At 47.0% G+C, this 20,061-nt stretch overlaps 4 protein-coding genes across 4 annotated transcripts; 2 read left to right on the top strand and 2 right to left on the bottom strand.

Annotated features, from left to right (window-relative positions):
• Positions 1 to 779: 779 nt before the first annotated feature.
• Positions 780 to 2,450, bottom strand: IAQ61_010939 (uncharacterized protein; the record flags this gene model as incomplete). The annotated part of the gene is made up of 1 exon (XM_003834955.1): positions 780 to 2,450. The coding sequence occupies one exon, from the start codon at positions 2,448 to 2,450 to the stop codon at positions 780 to 782; it is 1,671 nt and encodes a 556-aa protein (XP_003835003.1).
• Positions 2,451 to 2,637: 187 nt separating this feature from the next.
• IAQ61_010938 (uncharacterized protein) lies at positions 2,638 to 3,992 on the top strand (the record flags this gene model as incomplete). The annotated part of the gene is made up of 2 exons (XM_066098993.1): positions 2,638 to 3,277; positions 3,325 to 3,992. Exons 1-2 carry the CDS (start codon positions 2,920 to 2,922, stop codon positions 3,990 to 3,992), a joined length of 1,026 nt encoding a protein of 341 aa, XP_065951151.1. The 5' UTR covers positions 2,638 to 2,919.
• Positions 3,993 to 4,890: 898 nt separating this feature from the next.
• On the top strand, positions 4,891 to 8,255 carry IAQ61_010937 (uncharacterized protein; the record flags this gene model as incomplete). Its single annotated transcript, XM_066098992.1, has 3 exons — positions 4,891 to 4,897; positions 4,949 to 7,887; positions 7,938 to 8,255. 3 exons carry the CDS (start codon positions 4,891 to 4,893, stop codon positions 8,253 to 8,255), a joined length of 3,264 nt encoding a protein of 1,087 aa, XP_065951150.1.
• Positions 8,256 to 9,745: 1,490 nt separating this feature from the next.
• On the bottom strand, positions 9,746 to 11,553 carry IAQ61_010936 (uncharacterized protein; the record flags this gene model as incomplete). The annotated part of the gene is made up of 3 exons (XM_003834951.2): positions 9,746 to 10,475; positions 10,526 to 10,861; positions 10,934 to 11,553. 3 exons carry the CDS (start codon positions 11,551 to 11,553, stop codon positions 9,746 to 9,748), a joined length of 1,686 nt encoding a protein of 561 aa, XP_003834999.2.
• Positions 11,554 to 20,061: the final 8,508 nt, after the last annotated feature.

Raw genomic sequence — 20,061 nt, 5'->3', positions numbered from 1 at the left:
TGTTCACTCACGAGCCCCTTTCTAGCCTACCCCTCTGCCACCGACGCATGCAAATCGTGCCTGAACCGCAGTCCAACAGCCGAATCTCTTACGACCCTGTACTTTTGGCGCTCAAACTTCGCGCGGATGATATGCAGCACGCTGCCGATTTCTCACTCCAGATGGGGCGGCTATTTTACAGGTCGCGGCTTTGCAGTCTTGCAAGGTCCTCTTGACGTGCCAGGGCAAGGGGCCGCTTGGATTGGGGAGCGCGCTGAAGAGGTTCGAGAAGGGCGTCGTAGAATGGGAATATCAAGTCGGACAAATAGTCGTGTTCACGCATTTTCATGCCCTTTTTTATTTGTTAGATTATCCAGCGAAGTTTCGTTGGTTGTGTTCTTGGAGGAATAAATACATGGCGATGCAGAGGAGATCATGTCTCACACAATGTATGCTTCCCACAGCATCCGAAGTGCACTCTCAATCACATCTACGCTGTAGCTGCGAATATGGTTCCCGCCACCAGGCGCGTGTGCATCACCCCCTGTGGCTTGCTGGGTCATCTACTCAGGAGGGAAAATAGCATAAGCAGTTTCATGACTTGCACATCATCGCTAGACACCTTGCGTCTTGAGGAATTTCCTTTTTTTCAATCAAGCAAGGCACCATGTTGACTACTGAGTCCAGACCGTCCTCATCTTGACACGGCGTTAGTGCGGAATGATACATATATGTATGCACGTAGCTCGAGTACGGGAAAGAAAAAAGGGGACAAAAGGGATACACAAGCATATCGATCATCAACCCTCCAACAAATCCATAACCAGCTGCGGTATAATCTGCGTTCCCTCGCCATTAATCGCACTAATAGGAACAGCCTGCAACTTATGCCTCCAAGCATTCTTCTTCCCGCTCGGATGCGGCTGTCCGCCTTGACTCACTGCATCCAGGTAGACGCAGAGGTCGTCGAAGTTGGGCTGTGTATCTGGCAAGTCTGCCTTTGTCGCCACGACAAACCACGGTTTCGAGGATATGGGTGTTGAAGTGAGGAAGGGCAGGGGTTCGGGGGATGGGTCGAGGTGGGGGGATGTGGCTACTAGATCAGACGTTTGTGTGATGGGAGCGGGACTACCGGCGGGACGGTAGGTCACCATTCTGCGCTGTGTTTCGGCGTTGAGTTCTTTGCCGCGAAGGGTTTCATATTCGGAGACTTCGCGCCAGAGGAGCTTGAGGGCGTCGACGGCGTCGCCGGCGTTTAGGTCAATGACAAAGGCCAGGACGGCGGCGCGTTCAATGTGGCGTAGGAAGCCGAGGCCGAGGCCTTTGTCAAGATGGGCATCTTCGATAAGGCCTGGGACATCGGCTACTGTGAAGTTGTCACGTAGCTCGCCATGCTTGTTGCGTGACGTGACCAGTGGTCGTCCCTTGTGGTTGTCGAGCACAACTGTACCAACATTTGGCTGCAAGGTTGTAAAGGCCCAGTTGCCTACTCGTGCGCGGCTGTTGCTTAGCGCTCGCAGCAACGTGCTCTTTCCTGCGTTGGGCAAGCCCACAAGTCCCAAATCTGCCAGTATTTTCAATTCCAACTGCAGCGAAATCTTCAATCCTTCATCACCTCGCGTGGCCATCTTGGGTCTGTTGTTGAAGGGCGTCATGAAGTGAGGATTGCCCAATCCTCCCATGGCACCTGCTGCAATCAGCATTGGTGTCTCCATGTGCTTATCCAAGTCTAGCCAGATGGGAGAGTCGGGCTCGAGGGCAGCAAGATGTGATCGTCGCGGCGGTGGGAGCTTGGGAAACTTCATCCGGTTCAGCTCTGCGGGCACCGTTCCTGGATAGACGAGCCATCGATCCTTCCTGTAGCTTCCCTTGTCCTCTCCAGACTCGTCTGCTTCCCCTTCGTACGACTCCATCTTCCAATGCTCTTCCTCCATGATGGAAATTGGGTCGTGCCGCTGAATTTCCCGCACAACGGTACCAACGGGCACTGTGATGAGGATGTCGCTGCCGCGCTCACCGCCCTTGACCTTGCCCTGCCCGTTCTTGCCTCTGCCGGCTTTGATCAGCCGTCGTCGAGCCAGCTTGTGCAACGAAGTCTCGCCGCGGACTGCCTGAATGTAGACATTCCCCCCACTGCCACCGTCACCTCCATTTGCTGGTCCCTCTTCGATATATTTCTCACGCAGGAACGAGACGCAGCCGTGGCCACCACCACCAGCCTCTACTGTGACAATGCACCGATCCGCAAACGGAGTCAGTGAGTAGTCATCTGCTGCAGGGTCGAGCCGCGATGCTTGCGTGTCGGGTCGTATGTTGACGGCATCTGTGGCTGTTGAACTGCATCGCACCGGGAGCGTGAATCTTTTGCGCAGGCGGCAGGTGCGCGTCACCGAGGGAAGCGAGCATTCAAACGCCGGATACAAGAATGGCGTCAGTGTACCGCTCAGAAACGCGGGCCTAGCGAAAGACATGCGTTCCGTTGCGTGGACAGGTGAAGAGCGGGGGGTGAAAGGCGGCGAGAGTGCAAGTGGGCGGGAAGGTGAAAGGTGAACTATTCAATTGGATTGGGAAAGGGTAATTCATGTTAGTCGCGTCCCAGGCCAGCCTATGAGATCATCACGCCAACTGTTACCTAACCATCGTCTGGTCTCTTTTAGTATAGTATGATACCGCACCACTGCTTGCACCACATCAACGTGCCTCGGCATCTTCACAAGTCTACCGTAGAGTACTCGTAGCTACATTGTCCCAATTCTAGCTTGGGCCCCGAACCAACGTGCTCTCCGGGTTTGAACATCTCCGAAACTTAACTTACCAGTGATCTCACCTCAGACCAAACGAGGCATCTGGTGCGAGCACTGCTTTACTTCAAAGGAGTCGTTGCTTGCCCCCAAATCTAGATTCTGCCAGGTACACACCTACCCCCTTCCTTCAGCCACCATGTTTCGCCTTGTCTTACTCACTGTGGCATCCATCGCTGTCCGCCTCATCAAGCCACAGTCCTTCAGACTTGACGGCTTCTCTCTGACAGCCTCTTCATTCACCACCCTACAATGGTATCTCAAGTGGGCTTTGCCTATGTGGGCTGTCGTCGACTTGAACTCGGCATTGAATCGCCTGGCTGCAAACAGGTGGGGCTGGAAAAGCGACAAAAGTCAGTGGGTTTGGGACAAAGAAGTCGCAGTTGTCACGGGGGGATCAGGAGGAATAGGAGCCTGTGTCGTCAAGAGGCTCGTGTCTCAGGGCGTCAAAGTCGCTGTCTTGGACGTCAGCCCTCTCGAGGCATCTTTCACCACCGGTAGGTACTTTGCAAACCTCACAATCTCACTACTGACATCCCTACAGAGGATCGGAAATGCATTAGATATTACAAGTGCGACATTACCTCCAGGGATAACATCCGTGAAGCAGCCCATGCTATCCGCTCTGACTTGGGATGTCCCTCCATCCTCATCAACAATGCAGGCATTGGGAATGCCTACACCATTTTGGACGTGCCACCTGCGAGCCTTCAGAAGCTGTTTGACATCAACCTTCTCAGCCATTGGAGCACCGTGCAGGAGTTCCTTCCAGACATGATTGCAAAGAAAAAAGGCCACATCATGAGTGTCGCAAGTCTGGCCTCTTTCGTAGCCTTTGCAGGAGCTGTTGATTACGCCTGCACCAAAGCCGCGCTTCTGGCCTTTCATGAGGGTCTCACCCAGGAGATCAAGCATCGATACAAGTGCCCTGAGATCAAGACTAGCATTGTCCACCCCAGCTGGACCAAGTCAGCAATCACCTCTCACCCCACTCTCCAGGCCGGTCTGAAAAGCGTCGGCGCGAAGTTGCTGGAGCCGGAAGATGTTGCTTCCGCCATGGTCAATCAGATTCTCGCTGCCAAGAGTGGCCAGCTTGTCCTTGGCCCAGCCCTGACGAAGAGAATACGCGCTCTGCCTCTTTGGCTGCAGGAAATCCTTCGCGACACCCAGGCAAACATAGTGACGGGAAATGGCTCAACCGCTGAAGGGTAGAACAGCGAGGCTGTATCATGAGTTGAGGGGTCTAGCGAGTAGGTAATGTAGAATTCACCTGCCTGTACGGGCCATCCCGATACGAACGCTCTGTAGCCAGTGGTCAGGAGCTTCGTCAAGTCTACAGCACTGCACTGTGCCTCGAATTGGAGTGAAGGAACCCACGCCGCATCATATCAACACATGCATCCATTTCGTCATATTCAACTCCACGGCGAAACTATGTGCCTTAGCCGCCGCGGCGGTTTCAAGTCGCGTGCGCCGGCTCAACGATCACGAAGATGGCACCTACATTTGTACCCGGCAGTCAAATAAGAGACACTTCACATTGCGCATACACTACACATACATTCATAGGGACTCGTGTCAAGATTAACAGTAAATTGGATGCGCCCCCACGCCCTCTGAAACATGCGATCAATATCTACCTTCTCCCCAGGCTTCTCGGAATATGCAAGGCAGCAAGGATGAGCGCCACCACCGGGTTTGTGTGCTAATCATAGCTTACCTCGTTTGTTATCCAGGGAAGGTATTCTCGGTGTTGGATGCGGCTCAGCCCCACAGAATAGATAGGGTTGACAGCCCATGCAGGTACACTACGCCTAACATGGATTTCAGAGGAACATGCAGCCATTACAGAATGCCTATGGTCTCCATATGGGAGGCAAGGCGTTGGAGCGTTATAGTATGCAGCGGTAGTAGCGTTTGTGTTGGCCTTTATAGCGTATGTTTCTCTCTTCCATCTATCTTTTTGTTTCCTTTGCCGTCCTTTCTGTCAATTACGAGAGTCAATCGCTGTAGGCAGTGCTGCTGCGACAATGCGATGGGAGGGATCATAAAGGCCGTTTGTCTATCCTGCATTGGGTTATTGATTGGAGTCGTGGAGGCCATACCATTCATGGACTGTAAGTGTTTCAGTTTCAGTCCCTTAGACGGCGCAAACTAAGATTGCACAGTATGGACAGACGAACATCAACATAGTACCACGACTGTCGACTTTCGGCTACCAATACCACTGCGCCATCAACCGCGATTTCAAAATGGAACTCAAATTTCAACAACACTTGCAGAGACTTCCAAGGAGCCCATACTTGTACCTTCAATTCCTTTCGACATTTCAAGCACTTTGAAGACTGCCACAGGATTGCCATCTAGAGTCAGTTCTATCTCCCCACTAGTCACGCCGGTCACTACGACTACGGCAGGTTTACCTGTGGGCCACGTAACTACTATATTGGAAACTTTGACGACCCCAGATTCTTTGCTTGGAAGCAAGCTTGGCCCGAATTCACCAACCACACACGATGAGTCGAGAACACTATTTACTAATTCCATATCGCCTCACTGGTCGTCCATTGCACCGGTTCCTGGTACCAGCCTACTCCGCATTAGCTCTCAGCCTTCCCCAACATTAGCAATATCATTAGCGATACCCTCCATTGGAGCATCCTCGGTCGGTTCAACATCGGACAGACGAGCATCGTTATCAGCCTACATTGTGACTTCACTTAAAGATAGAAGTCGATCACAGTCTACGCTACTGGCCTCACCTATCACATCACTCGAGTCAGAGGTATCCCCGGCTGTAGATTTCACGCGTCATTTACCCTCGTCTTCTATATTGCTGGTCGTACCTACTATTTTGCCTCAAGCTACCCCGGAAACAATAAGCCCTACGACCACATCTCTCGAGATACCCTCCAGCCATGAGTCAAGACCTGGAAATTCTTCGGCCGTAGTTTTTACCAGTGGCTTGACTATTCTGTCGCAAAGTCATCAGGCCTTTCCTACCATAACCACATTATGGAGGAAAAGCTCTTCATCAAGTGGTGCACATGTATCCATAACATCAACCAGTATCCTCCCCATCTTGTCCTTGCCACCTCACGTCTCGTCGACGCCGATGTGGAGCACGAACTCTACGTTACAGGATGCCAGCTTCCGATCAGAGACAACAGACTCTAGTCAAAACAATTTAATTCCTGTTTCAGCAGGAAGCTCATTGCCATCTTCATCGCTTTCCGCCGCTCCTAACTCGACATCGTCTACAAATATTGCCATTGTCATAGCAACATCGGTAACTAGGAACGAAACATCTTCGTTAGCAGGAACGAGCGTATCAAACGGGCAATGGCCTTCTGGATGGGCTGGTCTGGTTCCGACAGAGACCCCTATCAATAGTCAAGATTTTGCCACAGCTTCCAGTCCCAGCCCGCTCGAGAGCCCTTCTCCTCTTGCAATTGCTACTCCGATTAAGAATGAAACTATTTCAAGAAGTGCTAGTAGCCTTCCCTCGCAATCGCAGCCAGACATTCTCCTTCCTCCCAGCCCGAGTCCTGCTGGGCCCTCGTCGATCAACCCGTCTTTGCAATTCGCTGCCACCACCACATCGGTTCTACCCGTCAGCTCTACTGCGATCGCTTCGCCGCTGGGGATCGCCACTCCCATCGTGTCGTTAAGTCTTGGGATGAACCAAACTTATGATACTCACCCAACTCCGTTTACTACCTCTGGAAACGGCGTATCCATGGCGTCCGTCATAACCGAATCCTCGAGTGTTTCCCATCATGCGTCTGCTGTCTTCAGCAATGCCACAACGACTACTCCGACTATACCTTTGGCCACCTATCCCGCCATCCCTCAATTGAGCACCATGATCGCTACTATCGCCAGCCAGTCCAATTCTTCGGAGACTGCATCGTCAACATCGGGCGCTTTGTCGCCCTACCCATCAGTATTTCCGTCAGCCGGCACATCAACCAATCTCCATGGCAATAGTTCCATGCCGTCCTCTGGGCTCTCCAGACCGTCTTCCAATAGCCTTTTCCCGCAGAGCTTCAATGCTTCCGAGCCAACAAAAACTGTAGGCGGGTTCCCCACGGTTGGTCTGAAAAGCTCCAGCCCTATTATCACCGCGGACAGCACGCCTGTCTATTCTCAAACTAGTGTCAACAACTCGACTGCAGATGCATCACCGCCTCAAGCTACTTTTTCTTATGTTTCTTCGCCACAAAGCATTGCTCATATCATGTTACCGATAACTCAACCACTCTCGGAACAACCACAGCGTACTAATGTTAATGAGACAAGGATGCAAGGCTTCTTTGCGCCTCCCATATCAAACGAGGACACTATCACAACCACAAAGTCCACTTTTATTACTCTTTCATCAGCTCGAGGTAATGTCTCGCAAAGCACAAGTTCATCTGCGGCAGCGAGTCTGTCTACAGACTCATCGACTTCGGATTTGGGTTCCAAGGCTACACCTTCACCGGTCTTGAAACCTATACTGCCACCGGTCTCATCCGCGTCTACAACAATGCTCGCAGAGCCCGAATCGGACCAACCGATCTTGACCCTTTCACAGACCGCAGGTGTAGCTACTGCTAGCTTTGCTGGTGTTCTTCTAGCTGTCATTGCGGCTATTTTCGTCGTGCGCCGATATCATTCAACCCGAGCAGCAAGGCACAATAGTACAATGTCGCAAAATAGCATGTATCCCAAGATGGGTCATCTGTATGACCCTCCGGCTGCCAGGAGAAGTACCCAGGATGATGACGACAACAATACGCCAGCTTTCATGTCTGGTGGTGCTGAGGGTTTGCCACCCCAGAGTGCTGTTGGGACAGCGAGAACCTCTCTTGAATCTGGAGCAGGATTTGGTCTTGGTGTTTCGCCATTTAGCGATCCCGGCAATCCGTTTAGGGATTCAAATGAATATACTCAGGCGTACATAGAAGCCTCTGGTTCTTCACCACGGTCGTCCGTCGAAGTTCCTGCTGCGCTCAGAATTGTGGAGAACAATTCGCAATACGATTCGCAGTATAGGCTGACTTCTCAATGGTCTGCCACAGAATCAGACAACAGTAGGCCCTCGCAGGAGTCTCATGAGTATGTCAGTACATGTCCAAGTCTAAGTCCCTTTGTCGGGACTCTGCATCGTAGCCATGCGCGCGCAAGGAGCCACGGGAGTACTGGGAGTACCGGAAGCAGAAGCCAATGTATGAGCAATACTACACCTTCTGCGCCATCGATTGTCGCTCCCAATTGCCGCACACAATCACGCCACGGACCGCTTTCCTGCTACAATCAACCGTCACCGAGGGAGTCGGGCATCACCAATCCATTCGAGCACGACACCGATCTTCCGTTGCGAACAGACGCAATAACGGAATCACAAGACTCAGTACTGATATATGCTCCATCCCCAACATACAGAGTCCCTTCACGCACGCCCTGGGCAACCCTGCCAAACGATGGTAGACTACCCACTAAACCCCCCTTTATCAAATTCAACTCCAACAATCCTTATCGCCCACAACGCCAGCCTACCAGTGCACCAGCACCCACCATTGCAGTCCGAGAATACTCACCAGAACATCATCGCCGCCGACATGATCATCATCATCGTCAACAACAACAACAACACCATCACCCACGCCCACCAATCTCCCATTCCTCAACCTCCCCGCCACCAACCTCAGACCCCTCAATCTCCTCCCCATCAACCTCCTACCCCAAATCCACCCCCTCCCAAGCCCTCACACCCCCCTCCCCCATCTCCCTCCCTTACGCCCCAACCCACCTAGGCTGGGATGACATCAAACGCCTCTCCACCGCCGCCCCTCCCTCCCCCATCTCCCCCCTCCACCCCACCCCCTCATCCACCTCCACCGCCCTCACCACCCTCACCACGCACCGCAGCCCCGCCGCCCCCAAGAAAAAACGAAGTCTCATGCAGCTACGCCGCAGCGCAAAACTGAATCCGCAATCTGGTGTTGCGCCTACTGCGACGCCTGCTACTGCGACACGCAGTTCGCGGGCTGCGGGGCTGGGACTCGGGATTACACTGCCTGTGCCGTTTTCAGGGAAGACTGCAGGGGCGAGTGCGGGGCCGGGGGCGGTGTGTGCGGGTGCATCTGCTGGGGTTGGAGGCGTGCAGTTTGAGGGGCCGAGGGAGAGCTTTTGGAAGCGGTATTATAGTTTGAAGGGTGGGGAGAGTAGGCGGGGGAGTGTGGTGATGGCGGCGAGTATGGGGGGTGGTGGTGAGACGGGGGAGAAGGGGAGAGGGTGAGAGGGCGAGGGTGGTGAGGTGGTGTTTGTTTGGGAGGGGAGATTGGGTGGGGTTGGTTGGATATGATGTATCATACGGGTACGCCATGGCTATGTTCCCTCGATGCGTGGAGCGCGTGATTGGATATGTAGGTATTTGTTGAGTCAAGGGTTGAAGGATGAGAATGTACAATGCTCCCAATGCTCTTGTTTTTTTTTATTTCCTTTTGCTCTTTCGTTTCTGGTACATGTACTCTGCATACTGGACATTCTCCATCCTCACTTTCTTCAGCCCTTTAGATGCTATTCCCTAGACCAACGTGTAGTCTTTCCCTGTATAGTACCTACACGCCCGAGCACAAGGCAGAGTTTTTACACACATGTTATTTGCGACCAAAATGTCAGTCGGGCACCTACCTGACTTGACGTGACGCGAGGTGGAAAATGCTTTACCAAGTGCAGCCCAGTGCCTTAAAAAAAGACAAGGGAAGATTTCCATGGCGGCAAGGACTGGCCTCGCAGATTTCATGATGCTGTTTGTATACCAAAAAGGCGGGCATGGGCGAGAAAGAAAAACAAGGACCATGTTTCCATGTGATTTGTGGGAAAAGGGTAAAAACTGAAAATGGTTGTCTGAATAGCACAAGTTCTCCATCAAACTTGCCCGAAGAAAAAATTGACCATGCAAGAGTAAACACCATCTACCGCCCCTCCAAGCGAAACCGATCCCGACTCCTCCCCTCCTCCCGCCTCGCGATCAAAAACCACAGACTACTAACCCAGCACAACACAACGGCAACCCAAGTCTGCGCGGGCGCCCTAAACAAGCTAATCGCGACGAGCTGAAACGCACTGCGGGGCACATGCACAAACGTCGCTGTAAAAGGGGATGTTGCCTTGACGAGCAAAAGGGTGCTAGAAAAGACGGCCCAGGAGCCCATGCCGCCAAAGAGCATCATGGCCCAGAAAAAGGGGACGTCGAGAAAGGGGATGTTGCGGTAGATGTGGGGCAGTTCGCCGGAGACGAGGACGATGGGGGTGAGGAGGAGGAGGGTGAGGAGGGAGGTGTAGTGTAGGGTGCGGTAGAAGGCGCGGGTTTCCTCTCTGTTGCCGGGTTCCTCAGCGCTTGAGGGGTAGCCGGAGAGGATGTCGCCTTGGGGCACGAGGCTGGCGAGCACGAGGCGGTAGGTGCGTAGAAGGAGAATGGGGTAGAGTGCGACGAAGATGGAGGAGAAGACGCCGGCGACGACGGACTCCCATGTGACGCGGATGTTGGAGCGGTAGGAAGCGAAGAAGAGGTTGAGGGTGGCGACGAGGGCAGAGGAGAGGGTGCCGCCACTGAAGTTTTCCTTTTGGAGCACGCACGAGAAGACGAGGGCGAGCGGGGTGATGCCAATGCGGGCGAGCTGGTATGTCGGGAGGGGAGCGTAGCTAGTATCGTTGTCAGCGGGTTGTGGTGGGAAAACGAGGGGTCGTCGTACGCAAAGGAGTAGTTGCTGAGGAGCACTTTGGCAGCGTAGAGGGCTGCCAGTGGGAGCACCTGCTTGGCAATCTGCCAGTCAAACTCGAAGAGGCCGCCGCCCGCAATGCCCCCTGATCCATTGGATAGCCAAGCAGCGAATGCAGCTATGCCCGGCTTCCGGCTTCCTCGATAAGCTCCCCCTTGCGGCGCTGCAGGCTGGGAGGGTGGTATGGCCGCAGCGAAGCCTATGAAGCGGAGGGGGTTACCGAGGAAGCGGAGGAGGCTCGAGACGAAGATGAGGAGGAGGTGGGTGATGAGGAGCTGGACGTATGTCTCGGTGAGCGGGTAGGTCAGCCTAGAGAGCAAGGATTGTATCAGTTGGTGTCTGGCAACATGGAGCGTCTTCACAGCAACAAACAAGACTCACTTGTAGATGCCCGTCAACATGATGAAGCGGTTCATCAGCAGCAGGCCAAAGCCACAGCCGCCTACCCAGAAGACCAGCAGGGCCACCCACACCTGCCAGCCGAGCCAGGTGCCAAAGAAAAAGGCGGCTGGCCCGCCCTGTCGCCAGAAGCCCCTCCACGCATGGCTTCCTTTGCTGCCATGATGGGTGACCAATGGCCGTAAGCTGCTGACGGCCTCGAAGTCGTCCTCGTCGTCGTCCTCGCTCTGAGCAGCACTGCGGTTGCGCGGATAAGGGCTGGTGCTGCGACTGCCAAAGTCGATCAAGGGGATCGAGGGGGGATGCAGCTCCGACTGCGAGTTGTGCGTCGAGTGACTGCGCCTGGCCTCCATCTGGGCGTACTGCTCCACGTCCGAGTGGTCCGTATCGTCGAGCGAGCTGAGGCTGGGATTGCGACGCGATAGATGGTTGCTGTTGCGCTTCTTCCTCTTGTTGTCACTCGGGAGTCGCTGCTGCTGCTGCTGCTGCTGCTGCTGCTGCTGTACAGCGGCGCGCGACAGGTTGCCGAGAAAGTCGAGCGGGTTGCGAAAGGTGTTCTGGGCGGCGCGGCTAAAAGGGCTGAAGGGGCGCGAAGGATTCATTCTGTCGACGGCCTAGCGAGGAGAGAAGGGAGCGACGGTGACGGCATGGCTGTGGAGGCACTGGGAGGCGTTGGCAGGGTGAGTGAGACGGCGGCAAAGTGGTGGTGCACCGGGCAAGGGCACCGGTACATTACCGCACATTACACGACGAGGCTGCTCCTCTTTCTTGCCCGTCACGCTTCACCAGACACATCCATCGTGTTCCAAGCGCAAGGTCGTATGCTAGAGTAGCCTCTGATAACACAACACGAAAACGTCAATACCTCGACATGATATCGATGCACCTCGTGAACTGAACGGGCTCCGAGAGCTGTCATGGAAATGGAGCCGAATCACAGCACACACTGGACGAACAAACGACGGTCCAACCGTTGGTCATGGGGATTGCATAAGACGACACATGTACCCAGCCAACAATTCGAGCCCATGAATGCGTAGAACAAGGCTTCTTTTGTTTCCTCATAGCGCGTGCCAAAGTAACCCAATCGACTGAGAAAACGGACAGGCCCAGGGCCAAGTCTTTCACAACTTCGTCGGGGAAATAAAAAACCCTTGTGCTGGCTGCAATCCACCTAGCCTAGTAGAATCATCGTGCATGATGACTACTAGAAATAGCAACATTACCCTTGGCCTGGCCCGGCCCGACACCAAGCCAGTCCGCTTGCTATGCTGCTACAGATTGCTTGCTACTGTTCGCTAGTCAAGTACTGTGGTATATGCAGCCATGTGCCGCATGATCAGAGCAGGTAGCGGTACCGGTACAGCAAGCAAACGAGTGAGGGGTGGGGTTGTACGGTAGTATACAGGAGGCACTGTACCGGTACAAGGCTGAAGCTGATATAGGCAATAACCCAATCAACCACTCATGTACAATACGGTACCGGTAGACTCTGGAGACGAGTGGGGCATCTTCCCATACCTATACCACGGTAATCTCTGCTCTGGCATGCTTGGAGAGTCTATAGTACCATCACACCCTCGGCCACACAGCCACATCCACAGACAATCTCGAAAATCCCCAAGAGCTGGGTCAATTGACAGCGACGTTGAACAAAGCACAGACGGTATCAGGCAACCACAGACAACTGCTTGTTTCAGACAGACTCGGATGTTTTTCGCTCTATTCTCAGCTCTTGATGGGAATGGGACTTTTTGCATGATGCATCTGCTCCTTCATCAAGTACCGACCGCGTACTGAGGAGAGACCACGTCGCCATTGTATTTTTCCATGACCCGGTCCCTTTGTACGACTCGGCCTCCTTTCTTTCTGTGTGTTGGGCTTTCTTTTGGAGATGCCAGTCGTGTAGGACTTCGTATCGGCTATTCGACAGCTAGGGCCACGAGCTGAATGGGAACAGACACGCATCTGCAAAGACACGATACGATACCTACGCAGCCATGGCACATATAAATGCCATAGGCGAGTATAGATAGAAACCCCAACAAGATTTCGGCGTCCCCTCCCGCAAGAAACCTTGCTAGTCCTGCTTGGCAAGGCAGAACGGCATGGCTATACAACCCCAATGATAAACCGATGATGATTCTTTGTCGAGTGCAAAGTTTGTGTCATCTACATTATGGGTCCGTGTCATCTCCACTGCGCATTCTCGCAGTATGCCATGTAGGTAGGCCTACGTAGACGGTCGGATTTCCAGTCTGCCTACTTGGGACTACGAGACAAGGCTTCCACGAGTGGGAGAGGCTTAGAGAAGGGCCACAACAGATCACACTGGTTCGCGACGCATGGTATGAAACCCGCGACCAGTCTGTCCAGGCAAAGTGACCGCACCAACTCAAACTCGATGCAACTTCAACGTCAACACCAACACAAGCCACCCAGCCATACCACCGTCACACAGCTCGTATTTTTTCTTTCTTTCTTCTCTACACACTATAGCACGTGGCTCCACTCAGCCCCAATCCAATTCTACAATATTAGCAACAAATGAATGCACCAGGTGCTGCCTCGGCCTCGGCCTCACCACCCGACAGCCATCAACGGTGGCTCGCGAAAATAAATCATCGTAAGATCGTCGACACGATACGGCCGGTACCCATCCTTGGTAGTTCCCATAGTACAGTACCTATCGTCCAAGAAACGCCAACCTATTGCTGTTTGGAACGAGGCCGGGGTACAGTAGGCTACCTATACGTGTGCCTACATACATACTACCAGGAGATCCGGTTCGGTATAATACAGGATCGACAGTCGAAGCTTCTTCGTACCATGGCCCGACTACGTTACCAAGGATTCGCCAATCTCGGTCCTACCTGTGGACGATGGCACGGCTGGGCATCATGTTCGTCCGAGAAGGAAAGATGATTGATTTGTGGGATTTGGAGAAGAAAGAGTTGCGGTGTCGACGTTCCGTGTCAATTCCATCACGGCGGGTTTGAAATATCGGGGTGGATGGGTAATTGGAACGGGGAGAGTGGTGGACTGCGATGTCCTTCCGTAATGTCGGAGGAAGGTGGCGGGACCTCCGATTGCCAAGACGTGTGCCTTCCCATTGTGTGTCGGAGGTCAGGTGGAATAACGATCACCATCGCCCATGAATTGAGAAACCGTTGAAAGTATGCACAGCGGTAAACTCATTCTCCCCTGACATGCACGCTGCCCCGTGCCCCAGCAAAACACTACAAACACTACAAACACTGAGATGCTTACACTTACAAGCCTGCAGGACGTCGCTGAATGTATACAATCCTATAGCTCGACTACCGGTACCCCCTGATGCCCACCCGCACGCTAAGCCCCTCTTTGAGACCAAAACGCTCGAACCATGATCACCACACTGGCGTCGTACTGTGTAACCGACTTTCCCCTAAAAGAAGCACCGACTCCCAATCTCGGTCAATTATCACCATGGAGTTTTGCTCCTGCACAGGCGCCGTTGCAGGATATCCTTTTGCATAAGCAGGCCCCCTCCCAAGTGGACACGATTCATATATTCTGTACACGATGGCTTATGCATCGAGGGCCCGTTCTAAGCAGTACGGGCTTGGGGGGGGGGGATAATGTTATCTCATGAATCAGATGCTCTGACTGAAATTTGGCGTTCCGCCTATCCCATTTAGGCCTGGCGGCACGCAAGCGCGCCGCTAGTAAACTTATATAAACTTCTAAACTAATAGGAGGGCAGGAATATATTTAATTATCTTCTAAAAACTTCTAGGCTAATAGGAGGGTAGAACAGCTATTTTAGCTAGAGCGTCTAAGGGAAACTAGGGCTTAGTTTAGTAATACGTGATTTTAACTTATTAGTAGCTAAGATTCTACCTTTAATACTATATATTATATCTTTAACTATATTATTTTCCTACCTTACTAGTACTATCTAATAGCCTATCTTCTATAGTATAACTTTTATTACCCCTTGCTATCCCTATAACTATATACTATTACTTAGTGTATCTAGAAATAGTATATTATTATATTACTAATACTATATAATTAATAATATTTAATATACCTATTACCCCTATTAGACCTAGGCTAGATAGTAAGACACCTAGTTAGTTACTTATTAACTTTACGCTACTATAAGGATACTCTTAATTTAGTACACTATACTAGAGCTATTATAGCACCCCTATTAAACGTACCTCCCTTAATTATATATAGTAAAGATCTACCTCTAATAGATAGCCTATATCCTCTTTCTACACTTACTATATAAGTAAAGATATAAAGATAAATAAGGTCCTCCTATTATTTAGAGAAATAGGGTAGTTATTTAAGATATTTATATCTATATTTGCTAGTATTAGGGATAATAAATACTTAGTTATATCTACTAGTTAATAATATAATACTATTAAGAAGTAACGTAGGATTATAGAGGATATCTTTTTAGAGCTCTATAATAAGGATATATTTAAAGAGTAGCCTATTATTATATAGTATTAGCAAGAATTAAGCGTATTAATCTAGTTACTACCCTTTAGAGTATATATAACTAGGACCCTAGTAGAGGATTTTAACTTTAGTAGTGTAACTTATCTTATAGAGATAGACGCTCCTATTTTATACTATATACTCTATAGGTGTTTATAAAACTAACGTGCCTTTTTAACCTTATACTAGGCTAGTAATATAACTCTTATATATATAAAGCGCCTCTTCTTAGTTACTATAATCCTATACTATTTATTTACCTAGGAGAGCTCTAACACGTTTATTATATATTTAGGTTTATATTTTTAAGCCTCTAGAGTTCCTTAATAAGTTATAGAGATATTATCTAGCCTTAGACTTATATATTTATATAGGTATATTAACACCTAAGCCTTAAGGCTAGCTAACTTTGCTATAGTATATATAACGCTAGGTTCTTAACTTATATAATTCCTTAGCTACTAGTAGGGCTAGCCTCTACTAGTCTTCTATAACCTCCTATAAACTTTTATAAACTTCTATAACTTCTATAAACTTCTATAAACTTCTATAAACTTCCTAGGCTAGCTAAGCCTACTAAGCCTTGCCTCCTCTAAACTTCTATAAACTTCTACAACCTCCTAGGCTAACTAACTAGCCTACCTACTAGTAAGCCTTACCTCCTCTAAACTTCTGTAACCTCCTAGGCTAACTAACAAGCCTACCTACTAGCAAGCCTTGCCTCTTCTTCTTTATAACTATAAACGTGTACCTATAGCACGTACTAATATATAGTATAGTCTAAATTACGCGCTAGTATATTAGATCTATAGGTAGTTATTATTTATAATAATATTAACTTCGCTAATTATAAGCGCTATAAAGATATTAGAAATTAAGTAGTATTCTAGTTATTTACTAACGCCGCGTATATTATATATCTAGAACTTCTAGTTAGTAGTCTATATTAAGGCATATATAACCTAACCCTCCTACTATCTCTTACTAATATTATTCTAAGCCTACTAGTGTCTAGGGGTAATAATTGTTATAGACTAGCCTTAAGGGAGAATGCAATAAGCGTTAATAATAGTATTTAGTATCTTAAAGGAGAGGTAAGCCCTCTGCGCCTTTTTATAGGTGTGTAATATGTTTACTTAGTAGTAGTGTTAGACTTAGTCTATCTTGTGTTAAACCTAGGCTTAGGTATAAGCCTAAGCCCTTTATATACCCCTAACCTTCCCTATAAACTATTATAAAATTATCTTTCTAGGGGTCTAGGGTTATATCTTTGTACCCTATAATCTATTTTAGGCTTTATTTCTATATATTCTTAGGTTTTATTATTATATCTTTATATTCCTTCCTAATTTATAACAGGCCTATATATTAAGTAGTACACGCGCGTAGCGTCTATACGCTTATTTTAGCACCCTACTATAAAAGTTCTAATATAGCTATCCCCCCCCTACTATAAATTTCCTAAACTTACTTTATTATATAATAGATTTTCCCTACTAATTAGCCCTCTCTCTACCCTCTCTATATTAATCCTACCTATCTAGCCTCTATTATATCCTTATCTACTACTACTAGTACTAGTAGTAGGGATCTACTATAAGGTAGTTAGACCCTATACTAGGCCTACTAAGATAAGGTGCGTACTTCTAATATTCTCCCTATATTTCCTGCACTAACTTTTACTTAGCATACGTCTCCTTAAATATAGCTACTTAGTAGCTTTATTATTTCTAGTAACTTAGATAATAAGGAGTATAATAGTAGCTTTATAAAGCCACTTCCCTATAATTAGTATATTAACTAGCTTTATCTTTTTAGTAAGTATAACTATTAGGAAGGTAGTAGTAAGTTCCCCTTAATTTTTATTTTCTTTATAGCAAGTTCTAACTATATCTAGGGCAATTATATAAGTCCTACTATTATAGCTATAAGACTTATACTTAGTTAGAAGCTATCCTTACTAATAATCCTAATATTTACTAAGCTCTCTATAACTAGCTTTAGTTTTATTATAGTTACTAGGAGGATTACCTTTATATTATAAAGAAAGGGACCCTTAGTACTTTTATAGAGAAACCTACTAAAGGCACCTATTACTAGTTTATACTATAGTTCTACTAGCTCTACTATTATTTTAAGAATCTTATATTAAGGGCTTAAACTAATAATACTATTACTCTACTTGCCCCTACTACCTACTTACGCGCCTATAATTAGTATTAGCTTAGTGCTATTATTCTATCTACTACTAGTACTCTAGTATTTCTACTTTAGTCTACTATTACACTTTTATATAGTAGTTATAGTAATAATAATGTTATATTACTTACTACTACTACTAGTATTACCTTCTAGTATATTAACTAGCGTATAAACAAGACCTAGGCCTAAACTAACCTTTATATTAATAAGCTTAAGAGTGCTACTAAGCGCACTACCTATAGTATTAAGACTCTTATTATTAGTATTAATTTTCCCTTATTCCCTTTATATCTATTCTAATATTTACTTTCTTTAGGCCTAGGGTGCTACGCGTTAGTAAGCTATTAAAGCACTACTCTCCTCCTACTACTACTACTACTACTTATACTTATTAACTAAGTCTTCCTCTACCTACGCTATACGTAAGTATTACTACTATTACTAAGAGATATAGAGGTATTAGAATAATATAAATAATAGTTTAAGGGGGGCTAAGAGGAGGTTAGTTATAAATAGTAATAGTATAGATACTACTACCTAATTATTAGCTATATTATAAAACTTTAGTAGTAGGGCACTTACTTAGAGTATTATTAGGATAAATAAAAGATATCTCTAATACTTTTCTACTTCTTAATTATAATAAAGGTCTAAGTTATTATTTTAGTTTCCTTTTACCCTTACCTCCTAGTTTTTATATATATTAGGCTATTATTATGCGTAGCATCCCTATACTATTCCTTAAACCTATCTAGAGCCTTAGTATCCTATACTACCTCTAGTAGGTGCTATATTAGATTAATATACCCCTTCTATTTTACTAGGACTTAATACTTTCCTTTTCCTCTTATATTCTTTATATAAAGGATCTCTTCTACTTCCTATTTATCTAGTATTATATCTTTATTTTCTAGAGTAACTATTAGACCTAGTTATAAGTTTTAAAGCTTCTAGCTTAGTAGCAGGTTATTAGTAGCTCTCTCTAGTAGATCTACATACACAGTCTTATATAAGTTCCCTAGTAAATCTAATACTACTATAAGTAGAGTAGGGACTTCTATTACTCTATACTTTACTTATAGCTAGTTAAACTTTTTACTTAGTTAGTTTATCTTTATATTACGTATTATAAACTAAACTATATTACCTTTTAGGAACTTTTTAGCTAGGCGTTAGGACTAGTTTATTACTTATTATTATTATTACTATTAAAATATAATAGTAGCTTGCACTAGCTCTACACCCCTCTATAGGTATAACAAGAACGCTATAGCCTCTCTATAAGGATTCTTAGGCTTTACTAGTAGTAATATTATCTTTTATAGCGTGTCTATAGTATACCTATTTAAAAGTAGATTTAGGCTAATACTAGTTATACTAGAGTCCCTATTATTAAGTGCAAGTTAGTAGGCTAGTAGGTAGTTAGGCTAGTTAGTCTACTTAAAGCATACTATTATACGCAGCACTACCTACACCTCTTAGTTTGCCTGCTCTATCCTGCTATCTATCTAGGGGTGGTATATAGTAGACAGTAACTAGTTTATCTTTATTATCTAGTATAATATTATCTAGAAAGATCCTAACTAGTTAGAGCCTTAGTTAGTAATAATAGAGGATAGGAAGCCCTAGAACTGCTACTAGTTATCCTAGAAGATCCTTACACAATAATTAGCTACTATAGAGACTATTACTTTAAGCTAAATATATTTAGATAATCTATTAGTAATAACTAATAGGGACTAGGGTTTGCTATTATCTTTTATAGGTAGGTTAACTATAAAATCTATAGATATTTAGGACTAGTATTATAACGTGACTAGTATAGGTTACAATAGACCCTATTAGCGCTTCTAGGAGATATAAGCACTATAATAATAGTAGTTTTAAATATAATATGTAATATCTCCTAATATTCTATCCTAATAATAGTTGCGGCGTAGTATTTAAAATATTATATTCTTCTCTAGATATCCTACTAAACCTAATTTATATACTTGCTATATAATAGTAGTTATAAGGGGTTCCTATATTAGTAACTAAATAACACCCCTCTAGAGCAAAGTACTATATGCGCTAATTACATAGTCCCTAATTTGTTACTTTATATTAGCTAAAACTAGGAAAGACCTAGCGCCTTTCTAAACTATATTAAGACGTACTTAGTATATCTTATCTTCTAGTACTACTTTATCCTATAGTGTCTATATATATAGGTTAGCAAAGAGGCTAGCGCCCTTTAGTAACTTAGACGCCTCCTCTACTTCTAATACTATAACCTAAATTAATTTAGGGCGTATTACTAACTATAGTGTTGCTTTAGAGGAGTTTAAATCTTGTAGTTACCTACTTAAGGTATTAGGTTATCCTATAAGATAGCTAGGTCTATACTATAGGATGTACTAGTATTT

The sequence above is a fragment of the Plenodomus lingam genome (assembly GCF_022343315.1).
Source record: "Plenodomus lingam strain CAN1 chromosome Unknown contig_9, whole genome shotgun sequence".
In the NCBI taxonomy this organism is placed as follows: Eukaryota; Fungi; Ascomycota; class Dothideomycetes; order Pleosporales; family Leptosphaeriaceae; genus Plenodomus; species Plenodomus lingam.
The sequence above is the reverse complement of the archived record's forward strand: the minus strand, read 5'-3'. Positions and strand labels throughout refer to the sequence as shown.